At 43.9% G+C, this 14,176-nt stretch overlaps 1 protein-coding gene across 8 annotated transcripts in view; it reads right to left on the bottom strand.

The window, feature by feature from the left end:
- RASGEF1C (RasGEF domain family member 1C) overlaps positions 1 to 14,176 on the bottom strand; it is a 112,713-nt gene that overhangs the window by 47,977 nt on the left and 50,560 nt on the right. For 5 of the 8 annotated variants that reach the window (XM_039486179.1, XM_039486187.1, XM_039486180.1 and 2 more), the window contains exon 2: positions 1,630 to 1,812. In XM_039486179.1, coding sequence (XP_039342113.1) covers positions 1,630 to 1,812 — 183 coding nt within the window. Of the gene's footprint in view, positions 1 to 1,629; positions 1,813 to 3,046; positions 3,110 to 14,176 lie in introns of all 8 variants that reach the window. The other 3 variants (XM_039486181.1, XM_039486182.1, XM_039486184.1) reach the window with 1 other exon arrangement.

The following is a 14,176-nucleotide window of genomic DNA, read 5'->3' as shown; positions in this document are numbered from 1 at the left end:
TGTCTAAAAGATGCACGGATTTCTGACCTTGACAAGAGAATTTTTATCTCTCTCATAGCCCCATTATCATATATCTGAGCACCTCACAATCTTGAGTGCCTTTATTCTCATGTCACCCCTGTGAGGTAGGGCAGTGCAATTATCCCCATTTCACAGATGGGAAACTGAGGGACAGAGACTAAGTGACTATTCCAGGGTCAGACAAGAAGCCTGTAGCAGAGCAGGGAACTGAACTCAGCTCTCCCAAGTCCCACACTAGCACCATAACCACTGGACAATCCTTCCTCCCTTATGTCAGTCTTTATTCCTGTGATTTAAACCCTTCTCCCAACACCAGCGTGTGCTACCTCCATAACACTCACTTCCAGCTCTTGCCAGCCCAGGCACCCAGACTCATGACAATGATCTGTCACTAGATTTCAGGGCTCGCCCTGTCAGCACTTGGTAAGATTTACTCTAGCAACTTTCCAGATTTGGTTTTAGAGGCTAAGCTGTAGGAATGTCATCAGCAGCCCTACAAGTCACTGTTGCTGTGGTACAGGCAGATCTGTGAAATAAACGGTTCAATTATTTACAAATATATTTGCACAGTGAGTTTAAAGCACATGCATGAATCTCAAGTGAGAATCCTTGAAATATTGTGCAAAGTTGCTTTGGGTCCACAACCCCCAGGCGGCCTGGGTTACCATCCGGCAGCACCGATGTTCCTGAACAGCTCATGAAATATTTCACATCGTATTGGGACTGCTAAAAACCCAACCCAAAAACCCTGGTTTAATTGCTTTTCTCATTTTTCAATTAATCTGTTTATGTTCAGGTGATCAGAAACAGAGCAATTGCTAATGTAAGACACTGCCTGTACTGCACTGATAACTTTATAACTGCGCAGAAGTCAGTCACACACTATGATTCTTCATAATACAAGTCATCCCACTGGGACACATTAGCACTGAAAAATCTTCCAGTCAAATTCTGCCCTCAGTTCCTCTGGGGCTATGCAAATCCACCAAAGTCAATCAGCTGCATTAGTGCAAAAGAGGAGGATTTAGCTTCTTGGATTAGATTCTCAATGCATCAGTGGAGTTACTCTGGATTTACACTGGTGGAAGCAAGATCAGGATAGTCAGATGGGCCCTTGGAATGTTGAGCACAATACATCCTAGGTGCCTATTATGAATTGCCATGAACCGGGCTCTGTTTTCAATAGGGGAATGCCTCTCACACACACAAGCCTGGGCAATTTTAGCAACCACTGAAGTTCTGCAAATTTACTGCCTGTTCAGGCTTAGAGCTATTTTTTGTTTCAGGCTAGCACTAAACTTCTCCAGACTGCTCTGTTGTTTTTGAGGTGCCCCCTGCTCGGCAGCTCACTAATTCATCAACACCAGAGCTTTACTTCTTGGTGTCTTATTTAAAGCAACAGATTCCGCAACCTGAAGCTCTCTCATGGAAACTTAATCACAGGGCAGTGCAATGGCATGTAAAGCAATGCGTCAATTTGCCAAGCTTTAATTGTAGGCAGCTTTAAATACGCTCTCTTGATTCAAAACCCAGACATTTACATTTTTGCATTAAGCGCTGCCCCGAGTCATCGACATTAAACTGTTTACTATACTATGAATTGCTTACTTCAGGGTAGTAATCAGTTGTAGGTATAAGATGTTGGATTAAAGCATCAAGAGATGCTGAGGCAAGGTTTCCATCCTGGAAGATCAGTCCCCCTTGATCATCTTCTTTTGCTGAGTGTAGATGAGGACTGAAGCCACAGGGGGTAAACATACTGGTAGAGCTCAGCGTTTGGGGCATGCCTCCCTGAAACAGAGAGAGATTCATATCAGAGACAGGAGCCATCTGATCTGCTCCCGTAAACTCAAACATCTTCCTGTTTCAAATCAAAACACCCCCAGCACTTAATGAGACTAAGGAGTGTTTCTGTTTACAAAACCAACGTGATTCCTTGGCTGTGAGATGTCCTTATTTACATGCAGCATTGCTTCTTGAGCACATCTGCTTTAGGAAAGTTACTGCTTGAGCACAGAAAACTCAGCTCCAGTTTTAAGAATAGAAGAGGACAGCAACTGCCTAGGGCATATGACTGAAGAGAGGTCCCAAACTACCTCGAGCCCACCCCAGCAGACAGTAGTGGAGAATGTTTGCAGGAATGTGGCACACCCCTAGGCCCTGTTCCCTGCTTTAGGCCCTGGAGATTCCCATGTAGGAAAGGGGACGCTTGGGCTTGAAACCCAGGACCTCCCAGGAGACAGCTGGAGGCTGGAATTTCCATGCCCAGTGGAGCAGGTGCTGGTGGAGCTATTGCTAACATGCGGAGCAGGAGAAAGGAGAGTTTCACCTGTGGCTTGCTGGATAAGGGTCTTGGGGGAAAGGCTGATGATTCTGTGGCTCTCAGGAGATGAGTGAGTGGATGTGGGGTGAGAGCGAACAGTGAGGAAGGAGCAGCACGTCAGGTGGAGAGAGGTACGGTAGGGATACTCAGGGGAAGAGGTGAGAAGGGAGATGGAGACAGTGTTGGGAGGGGAGGCAGAGGAACAGAGTGTGGGAGCCATAGAAGAAAAGAAGGCAGGAGTACAAAGAAAATAAAAGAAGGAAACAGGGAAATAGAAGGAATAATTGGAATGTGGGAAAGGACCAGAGAAGGCATCAGCATTATTTAGGCCAAGATTTTCAAAACTGGATGCTGGAAATTATGTTTCTAGGTCCACACTGAGCCACCTAAGTGTCTTAATTTCAAAAGGTGCTCAGCACCCATGGCCTTTAACAACAGCTGCTGAGTACTCAGCACATTTGAAAACCAGGCAACTTATTTCGGAGTCTCAATGTGGATTTAAGAGCATAACCTCAGGCTCCCATTGTTGAAAATCCTGGCCTTTGTTCCATTCCGATTCTCTGTGCTGGCTGGTGCTCCAGGGGCATATCTCCCATTGAGATTTATGGGCTCATTTGATTGTTTATGCTGTTGACCAACTGTTTAGTTTTTGAGTTGATGCAAGCGATACGGTAGATTTTTCCATGTAGGCCTCCAACACACCTCCAAGCAGCCTTGATGACATCACCCAAGGTGTCACTCTAGCCAGAATGGAAGCAGTAGCATCTAATTTTAAAAAGAGTGCAGATGTCCTTGTTAGTAAGTCTGCAATAGCCCTCCCATAGCAAATAATTGCTACTTTTTGTACACTCTTCAGACACTGTGTATTAAATGGGAAAAGACAGCCAAATCCCATCTGTCATTTCTAACACTCTCCATGTTACGTCTTGTTTCTATGGCAATAATCCCAAGAAAGATTACATGTGCATATAGATCAAGAAATAAATCTCATGGATATGGGCTGTCTGAGCCAGAAATAAAAAAAAAGTTAAAAAGCTATAAATTTATATGACACATTCTTGCATCAATGCAAAATACAGAATTCAGGGTTATAATTAATGCAAAGCAATTCCTCACTGTCAGCACCATTTTTATTACCTAATAGAAATGTATTTGGACAGGATACTGCCTGAACCGTTGCATTGTTCTAAAGCTAAATAAAAGTGGCATGTACAGTTGTTTTACTTCCTTCTTAAACGTTGGTAAAGAATTAAGCTCCCCTCCCTGTCCTGTTGTGGTGCTCCAATTAATTTTGTGTCTCATTCTGAAACACACTGGCATCCCCCTTTAGGAGCTGGGCTGCTGGAAGATAACACCATACCAATTGCTACTGTCTACTACACTTGCTCTTAGCTCAAGTGGCAGAGGTCTGTGTTGCAGTATTGAAGTCCCTGGGTTCAATTCCTGCTGATGGTTCATGGGAGATGTTGCTACAATTGCTGCAGAGTTTGCATGTGATGAAGGATGACTATACAAAAGACTAACAACTCTAGTGACAAAGTTCTCACATAAAACTTCCTTATTCATGCTTGAGAAGGTCACTGTCAAGTCAACTTGAGGTTAAGGCACTGACTTAGCTGGTTTCAATGTTTTACAAAACTATACTGCTCTTTCCTTCCTTTTTTAATGTGAGCCTGAAGTATCACTTCATTCACAATATGGAAAAATGAGAACCTCCTTTACAATGAATCTCAGGCAGCATGTGTTTGTGCATTCTATCTAGTTTACGAGCGATGCTTTGGGTGACCTATGCTGTCAGTCATAGTAATGACGGAAACAAAGAGGAAAATGTTGACTGCGGTAAGAAAAAACAGAAAAGACGTGTCTCAGTCTGCCTGCCATGATTGTCCTGAGAGTTGCAATATTATCCCATTCCTGGAATGTGAAAGTGCAGCAAGCGGATATCAATGTGATCAGATTAGGGCTGTCAAACGATTAAAAAAATGAATGGCGATTAATCACACTGTTAAACAACTACAGAATACCATGTATTTAAATATGTTTGGATGTTTTCTACATTTTCAAATATATTGATTTCAATTACAACATGGAATACAGTGTACAGTGCTCACTTTATATTTATTTTTATTACCAATATTTGTACTGTAAAAAACAAAAGAAATCGTATTTTTCAATTCACCTAATACAAGTACTGTAGTATGTCTGTCATGAAAGTTGAACTTACAAATGTAGAATTATGTCCCAAAAATAACTGTATTCAAAAATAAAACAATGTAGGACTGAGTGGATTTGTAGACTCTAAAGTCTTACATGGTTTCCTTTTAGAGGGCAGTTATGTAACCAAAAAAAAAATCTACATTTGTAAATTGCATTTTCATGATAAAGAGATTGCACTACAGTACTTGCATGAGGTGAACTAAAAACACTTTCTTTTGTTTATCATTTTTATAGTGCAAATATTTGTAATAATAAATAATAATATAAAGTAAGCAGCATACACTTTGTATTCTGTGTTGTAACAGAAATCAATATATTTGAAAATGTAGAAAAACATCCAAAAATATTTAATACGTTTCAATTGGTATTCTATAGTTTAACACTGTGATTAAAACTGTGATTAATCACGATTACCTTTTTTTATCACAATTAATTTTTTTGAGTTAATCGCGTGAGTTAACTGCGCTGAATTGACAGCCCTAGATAAGATCAATGCTTCCTTTTTAATTGAAACAACTGCTAGTATCACAACAACCCAACCAACAATGTCTTTCCACAAAAGTGCACATTAGTCCACGCAGCTGCTTCTGTGGAGTTTGGATACACTTGGCTGCCTGTGGCAATAGCAACAGAGCCCTGTTTCAGGAAGGCATCCCTATTCAGCAAGACATTTAAGCATGTACTTAACTTTAAGTCAGTGGGACTTAAGCACGGGTTTAAATGCTTTAGTCAACTGAAACTCAACTATGGCAACCAGCGCGTGGCCTTTCCTTTCAGTTCAGGGGGGGTCTTCAGACCTGGACAGTTCTACGAAGAGACTTACTGAAAGACTGGTGCCCTAATGGTGGAAAATGTGCTGCTAGGCAGTGGATCTGAAACCAGGTCCCAAGAGCCTCAGGCTGAAAGTGTTGCAATAGCAGCACACATAGCCTCTGGTGGGAATGATACGGGCAAAATACCTTACGTCTCTTGAGTGACCACCTTGGCTGCTGGGCTCTGGAGAGAATATCCTTGGCAGGTGGTCTTGAGCAAGTGGGAGAAGTCCATACCCCAAAGAAAAGAGAATGAATCTGATACAGGCTTGCAGCACAAATACCAGCATTCCAACCACTTATGCACTGCATAAGTGGTAGATTTAAGGGAAGAGACATTGAGCTCTGTGCACATTTCTGACCTGTTCAAAAGGTAACACAGGGGAGGGAGGGAAAATGTGACGTTGGGGGTCTCTCCATCTGAAACCTGCTGTAAAGAATATGCTCAGATGACTTAGCTCCGTGGTTAGAGAAAAACAAAGCTAGGGAGGAAGAATGTTGGGCACTAGCTAAGACTTGGAAGACCTGGGCTCAAGCCCCTGCTCTGCAATAGACTTCCTGAGAGACCTTGGGCAAGTCACTTAGCCTCTCTGTGCTTCAGTGCCCTACCTGTAAAATGGGGATAATAGCTCTGCCCTGCCTCACACATGTATGGGGAGGTTAAATCCATTCAAGATTGTGAAGCGCTTTGACGAGAAGTGCTGCATAAGGATTAGGTGACATCATATAACGTGGGACACAATAGGGAAAATTCTCCAGTGCCCCACACCTTGTGCGATCATTTACACCACCGCCAAGGGAATGTAAATCAGAACAGTAGCACTTTGCAGAAGTATAAAATGACCACACAAAGGCATGAGGGGAGAGGGGCGATGGATAACCTGACCCACTGCCACCTGTGTGAATCATGACAACCCTAAACAGCCAGCCCTCTCCTTGTTTATTTTTATACACTTTACCACTAGGTATCTCAGTAACCCCCTGCCACCTGGTAAACAACAGCATAAGCTGTGTCGTGCATGCTTCTTTAGCTTGCTACAATGTTAGGGAGAGGAAGGATGTATTCAGAGTATGTATTCGAGGCTTCTCCAATAATGAGATAACAGTTCAGGCAATATCCTGTTCTAATACGCTAATATTAGAGAATAAAATGCAGCTTGAGAGAAGTAAAGAATTACACGGCATATAACGTAACACTGAATCCCGTATTTCCATTGTGGAAGAAATGTGGGACCATTTCTGTCTTATATTAATAACTAAAACATGGATTTTTAAATCACATACCTATTCTCCTCCTTTTCCTGTCTCTCTATTCTTTTGACCTTCCTTTCATTAGATTCTTTAGTCTTTTATTGACTATTACATTATAATTCTTTTGTAAGTTCATTTCACTGTATTACATATATTTAAAAAATTAAGCTACCTCAACAGATATAAAAGAATGTCGTCAATATATTGATTTTTAGCTTTCCTCCCCCACCCACCAATCCCAATCAGGACAACTCCATATTCCAATGCTGAGATTTTTATTTTGTGATCCTTCAAAAGTGGCACCTGATGATATAAAGTTACATGTAAAAATTTTGCAATTTTTTACATAAAAATGTATACTAATGACTTGTGCCCGATTAAGGATTGAGCATAAGCCAAAAAAGGCTTTAAGGATTTGAACCACTGAGCTAAAAGAATAGAACCAAATTCCAAATGGTGCTGAGCAAAGAAGCCTGCTACAAATTCTGCATATGGCAAGAATGGGAACAGGAGTTTTCCACCCCAGTCCCGACTTCCCCAAAAGTCCAAGCAGAAGCCGTGCAGCAAGCTTTCTGGGAGAGCAGTGGCAGTTTCAGAGCAGCAACATCTCTTGCACAGATTATTCCTGCTCATCTATGGGCATTTTGTGCGCAGAGCCACCGCAGACTGGAATGGTGGCCCCTGTTAACCAGAGGGATCAAACAGCTTGCCCCGGGTAAGTCTTTGGCAGAGAAGACAGTGGAGAACAGACTTTCTTGCTAGTAGGCCTGTGCTTCAACTTGTTACACTACCTAACCTCAGAAACAAGAGAGAGACAGTGGGCCGAATCTGACTTTGTGTCTGTATTTTGTCCTTGCAGTCCAGGTAGCTATCTGGCCTCTATTCCTGCAGGTTCTTAGCACCTCTTCAAAACATTATGGCTGGGAAGTATTTATAAGATTTACCTCACTTTACAGGGAGAGCACTAAGACACTGAAAATTCTGATGCTCTCAGCACCGTCACATAACTACCGTCATACTAATCCCGTAACCAGCGCACATACAGACCGTCTGTACTAAATGCAGGTTAACCTTGCCGAGATCATCATTAAAGGCTTTGTGTTAGAGCAGGAGAGTGAGAGGAACTTCGTGCGTGCATCCGTTTTCTTACCAACCCTGCTAACAAGGGTACTAATGGTTATGAGCTTTTTATATTATGTGGATGCAAAGAGCCAGATTTTCAACAGACTTTAGGCAGTGCTCAAGCTGGTTAGGCGCCTGACTCCTACTGATTTCAAATCGAACCTGATTGGATGCCTTTGAAAAATCTCGGCACCTCTCGGTGCCTAAACACGTTTAAAAAAATCCGGCCCCATAAGCCCCAACCTAGGGAGCGGAGCAGAGCTCAGATTAACGAAGAGGTTGCCAAACCTTTTTATAGCTTGAGCCACTGTAAATAGCAAGAATGCCTCCCCTGTCATTGCCATTCTACACACAGTCCCAGAGCATTGTTATAAGGGTAGGACACACTACTGTGCTGGCCAGAAACTGCCACTTGATTTCCTGGCACCAGTCACATGACCTAAGGCCAAATTCCAAATGCAAATAAATACCCTGCCCATGTCCACTGACTCCAGTAGCTGCTGTTACAGCAGTCCCTGTGGCAAGGACAGCTATTGCTTACCAGGGAAGGTAACATGAGGGAAGCAGATAATGTATTTCCAGCTGGCTTTGACACGTTAAGTGTTGTATCCGTTTATCAAAAGTTAATCAGCACCATTAACTTTTGATCTTCATTTCATCTCCCCTTCTCAGCTGTCCTCTCTCACTCTCTCTGAGGGCTGGTCCACACTAAGAAGCGGGGTCGAACTAGGGTACGCAAATTCAGCTACGTGAATAGCGTAGCTGAATTCGAAGTACCCTAGTTCGAACTACTCACCCATCCAGACGCCGCGGAATCGAAGTCCGCGGCTCCAAGGTCGACTCCGCCACTGCCTTTTGCAGTGGTGGAGTACCGGAGTTCGAACTATCGCTTCCGGAGTTCGAACTATCGCATCCAGATTAGACGCGATAGTTCGAACTCCGAGAAGTCGAACTCACCGGGTCGACCCGGCTCGTAAGTGTAGACTAGCTCTGAGAGGAAAACAAGGAGAGCCAGCCACATGTGAGCAGCCATCTCTTACCATGGGCTGCACTCTGGGAAGAACTGAGTTAAAGGGGTTGCTCTCTTGTAAGAGCGCCACGGGCTGAAAGATGGAATCTTCCACGCCAGCTGGCCAGGCTGGCTATGCTCTTGGGCTATGAATAACTACTGAGCATAGGCTGCTGCTTCTCTGTGCATGAGGTTTAGCCCAGTGGATTCATGAAGCGCATAGATCTGCTATGGAGATCTCTGGGCACTGCAGAGACCCCTGTGTAAAGTCACCATAAAGCTTTTTTCCATCTATTTTATTATTATTTGTATTACACTAACACCTAGATCGGATGCTAGGTGATGTACACTGTACAGACACACTGTAAGGGACTGAGCTCACAGTCCAAATAGACAAGACAAAGAGTGGGATAGGAAACAGGCACGAAGCGACTGTGCCACAGATAGAAAGAGACCCGAAGTCTTCTGACTGCCAGTCCAGGGCCCTATTTATGAGGCCACAGTGTCTCTCTAGGGACTGAGTTACATTTGAGATCAGTGCCTGAGTGGCTTGGAGATGACTGTCTCCATCATTGCTTTTGTCTACATGAGTTGTGGTTTGGCATTCTACATTTGAACCAGGTGGAAACAATTTTGGATGTAGAATATGGCATGTCACTTCGGCTTATGTTGTCAAAAACTTCCATTACTTTTAACTCTGCAGACAGTTTCAAGGCAAAAACCTGTGCCAGGATTTTTACGCCATTGATAAATGCATTATTTGGCATGAAGATTCCTCCTCACTGCTGGCTGAAGGAGAAACATCTTTAAAAAGCAGCCCAAGCTGGTTTTGATTGGATAAATGTGCCTATTTCGGAGAAGCCACGCTGGGGGCCTGTAGGTATCAGATGAATACACTGGTATTTTCATCCTGGATTTATAGTCACTTTCTCTCCAATGCCTCACAACTGTTTGGGATTAGCTTGGTGTTTATTGTGAGGGCCTATCATAAACATTAGAAAAATCTGCTACACTGCTAATCTATTTTCCCCCTGTTACACTGAGAAGAAGCAAGGGAGTCCGTGGGGCTGGTATTTCCCTATACAGGAGGGTTGGAATAAAGCTGCTTTTGCTTTTCCCACTGATAGCTAAGCTAAAATTTGTTAAAGCTTTATCTCGTCTTGACAGCGTTCACCCTTCTGTATCTTCCTGTACCTTGTATTTCCTTCTTGCCACTTCTTTCCTTGCTGCCCTCCTTCCATAAAAATACAACTTGCTCTTCTCCAGCAGTAGATTTCTGGCTACCATTGCTTCTCTCAATAAAACATGCTCTTGTCCAAAGCCCTATATATGAGTTACTGCTGAGTGCAAAACAGCCGCTGTTTACTTGTGTGGTCACTGCCCCGACACCATCAATTTGTTATGTATTTTTGGAATACGAAAAGCCTTGTGTGAAAACCACATGCTAGCTGATCTCTTTTTGACTAATGCGCAGTTATTTACCTCTCACTGAGTCAGGGTATACTTCTGCATTGTCTCGGCAAAGCTAAAATAAAGCAAGTCTTGGTGCCACAATGTCGAATATGAGCTGTGGGAGCCAAAGATTTTTGTTTTTAATAAAAGCAATGGTTTTAGAACGTGGTGGTACATTTAGATTTTCTAACACAGTCTTTCCTTGGGTAAATTCTCTATGGGAACAGGGGTTTGTTTGCGTAGGGACTGAATGAAAGTTAAGAAAAGACCTCAGGATTTGGCCAAAGTTACTGTGTCGTATCATATAGTTGCATGTAGTAGATATCCATACTAGGAGGGTCTTTCTTATTAAAAAGAGATGAGAGAAACTGGAAAAATTCTGCTTCAGGTCTCAGTGTCAATGACAAAGTCCAGCAAACTCCAGGCCTCAGATGCAACTGTCCAATTCCTCGTCCTCAGAGCCTGCTTCTCCAGCAGGCAGAGCTTTGCACTGGTGCCATGCTGTGATCATGTTTGCTTCTCAATGCATACTTCATCAAGTCACTTGCAATGCACCTGGCATTTTAATATAGCGTGTCTGCCAGACAAGACTTAGGCATGGCCAATAGCTAAAAATTAGATTGACCTAGCTACATCACTCAGGGCTGTAAAAAATTCCACCTCCTGTGCAACGCCCACTAACCCCCACTGTAGATGCAGCTAGGTTGATGGCAAGCTGAATTAACTACATTGACAGAAAACCCCTTCCATTTCTGCTATGGCACTACAGCAGCATAGCTGTGCCACTGTAATGTAGACATATTCTTAGTATCAGGGTTGGGCACAGTAGACTAATGGGCAGTTTCAGGCGGGATCAGGTCTCCGTGTTAAGACAGATCCATATAATGGAAGTGGAAGGATGCAGCAGCATGCATATTCTGGAGAAATTCACCATCTGGCAAAACACTGAATGTGAAATAAAGGAATCACAGAATCATAGAATATCAGGGTTGGAAGAGACTGCAGGAGGTCATCTAGTCCAACCCCCTGCTCAAAGCAGGACCAACACCTGCTAAATCATCCCAGCCAGGGCTTTGTCAAAACGGATTTTAAAAACCTGTAAGGATGGAGAGCCCACCACCTCCCTAGGTAACCTATTCCAGTGCTTTGCCACCCTCCTAGTGAAATAGTGTTTCCTAATATCCAACCTAGACCTCCCCCACTGCAACTTGAGACCATTGCTCCTTGTTCTGTCATCTGCCACCACTGAAAGGAGCCAAGCTCCATCCTCTTTGGAACCCCCCTTCAGGTAGTTGAAGGCTGCTATCAAATCCCCCCTCACTCTTCTCTTCTGCAGACTAAACAAGGCCAGTTCCCTCAGCCTCTCATCGTAAGTCACGTGCCCCAGTCCCCTGATTATTTTTGTTACCCTCCGTTGGACTCTCTCCAATTTGTCCACATCCTTTCTGTAGTGGGGGGCCCAAAACTGGACGCAATACTCCAGATGTGGCCTCACCAGCGGCGAATAGAGGGGAATAATCACTTCCCTCGATCTGCTGTCAATGCTCCTACTAATGAAACCCAATATGCCGTTAGCCTTCTTGGCAAAAAGGGCACACTGCTGACTCATATCCAGCTTCTCATCCACTGTAATCACCAGGTCCTTTTCTGCAGAACTGCTGCTTAGCCAGTCGGTCCCGAGTCTGTAGCAGTGCATGGGATTCTTCCATCCTAAGTGCAGGACTCTGCACTTGTCCTTGTTGAACCTCATCAGATTTCTTTTGGCCCAATCCTTCAATTTGTCTAGGTCACTCTGGACTGCATCCCTACCCTCCAGCACATCTACCTCTCTCCCGAGCTTAGTGTCATCCGCGAACTTGGTGAGGGTGCAATCTATCCCATCATCCAGATCATTAATAAAGTTGTTGAACAACGCCGGCCCCAGGACCAATCCCTGGGGCACTCCACTTGATACCGGCTGCCAACTAGAGATTGAGCCATTGATCACTACCCGTTGTGCCCAAAATCTAGCCAGGTTTCTATCCACCTTATAGTCCATTCGTCCAATCCATACTTTTTTAACTTGCTGGCAGGAATACTGTGAGAGACTGTATCAAAAGCTTTGCTAAAGTCAAGATATATCATGTCCACCGCTTTCCCCATATCCACAGAGCCAGTTATCTCATCATAGAAGGCAATCAGGTTGGTCAGGCATGACTTGCCCTTGGTGAATCCATGTTGACTGTTCCTGATCACCTTCCTCTCCTCCAAGTGCTTCAAAATGGTTTCCTTGAAGACCTGCTTCATGATTATTCCAGGGACTGAGGTGAGACTGACCGGTGTGTAGTTCCCCGAGTTCTCCTTCTTCCCTTTTTTAAAGGTGGGCACTATATTTGCCTTTTTCCAATTGTCCGGGACCTCCCCCGATCCCCACGAGTTTTCAAAGATAATGGCCAATGGCTCTGCAATCACATCAGCCTGTTAAGGAACAGATTGAGAGACGAATGGAAGAATAATGACCTTGAGGTTGACACACTGGGCTGTGATTCAGAAGATTTGGGCTCCACTTCCACGATCTGCCACAGATTTCCTTTGTGACCTTGAGCAAGTCACTTAGGGTATGTCTTCACTACCCGCTGGATCGGCAGGCAGCAATCAATCCAGCGGGGATCGATTTATCACGTCTAGTTTAGACGTGATAAATCGCCCCCCCCCCCCCCGAGTGCTCTCCCGTTGACTCCTGTACTCCAGCTCAGCAAGAGGCGCAGGCAAAGTTGACGGGGAAGCGGCAGTAGTCAACTCACCGCGGTGAAGACAACACGGTAAGTCGATCTAAGTATGTCAACTTCAGCTATGTTATTCACATAGATGAAGTTACATAACTTAGATCGATTCCCCCCCAGTGTAGACCAGGGCTTAAACTCTCCATGCTTCAGCTCCCCATCTGCAAAGTGAGGATAACAACACTACCTTTCTCCTACTTTCTTTATCTGTTGTAAACTCTTCAGGACAAGGACTGTTTCTCGCTCTGGGTTTCAACAGCACCTAGCACAACGGCGCCTGATCTCAGCTGAGGTCGCCAGTCGCTACCATAGTACAAGTAATGAATAACAACAGTAGATTCACTGGGACCCTTAATACGTGAGGCTGGTTTCTTGTACATACATTTTCCACACTAGTTTCATGCATTTTTAAGCTATTCACCTTAGCACAGAAAGACTGTTTAGAAAGATAATTCCAATCCCTCTTCTTTTTTGCCAGGAGGGGAGCTGAAGAAGGGGGAAAATGATCAGCAGTGTTGAAGGAAAGAGAGTCATATTGTACTAACTGTTTCGGCTTGTCTGGGCCGTGGTTATAAATGGCTTCTCAGCAAGTGTGGGTGGTGTTAAGAACATTATTATGTATTTGATGCTGATGTAATTAGGAAACTGGTGGCAGATGTTCCTTCCTTTTCACCTTTTCAACAAGCTATAAAATATTCAATTTACAGACCGTGATGCAGTAAAATGGCACAAAATTCAACCTGTCAATTCCAATAATGCCAGGAATGATTAAGTGAGCAATATACTGAAACTATACAATTTACAAATGCACAGGAATCACAAGTGATGAGTGTGGGGCAAACCACAAGGGGAAACTGACATTCTGGTCTATTTCTCCCTTATTGTGACCCCCTAATTAATAATCATACACCATAAAGGACAGCAGCTGTATATCAGTCTCCCAGCCCAGCTTCAATATGAGGGAGTCAGGGTTTGACCCAAGGTCCACAAACTCCCACAGACTTCATTCTAATGACTTCATTGCGTTGGATCTGGCCCTCTGGACAGTGCTAATGTAAAATACAGAGGGGTTTTTCTCCCTGATATGTGCATGTAGACGAGCGGACTCACCCCTGCGGCACCTCCTGCTGGTCTGTTCCGGGAATTAGCTCATTCCAGCTCTGGAGCGCCCCCTGTAGGCTGGTGATCTGCCTCTTGGCCCCCATGT

The sequence above is a fragment of the Mauremys reevesii genome, linkage group 8, assembly GCF_016161935.1.
Source record: "Mauremys reevesii isolate NIE-2019 linkage group 8, ASM1616193v1, whole genome shotgun sequence".
NCBI lineage: Eukaryota > Metazoa > Chordata > Testudines > Geoemydidae > Mauremys > Mauremys reevesii.
Note: the sequence above shows the minus strand (reverse complement) of the source record. Positions and strands in the feature narration are given on the sequence as shown.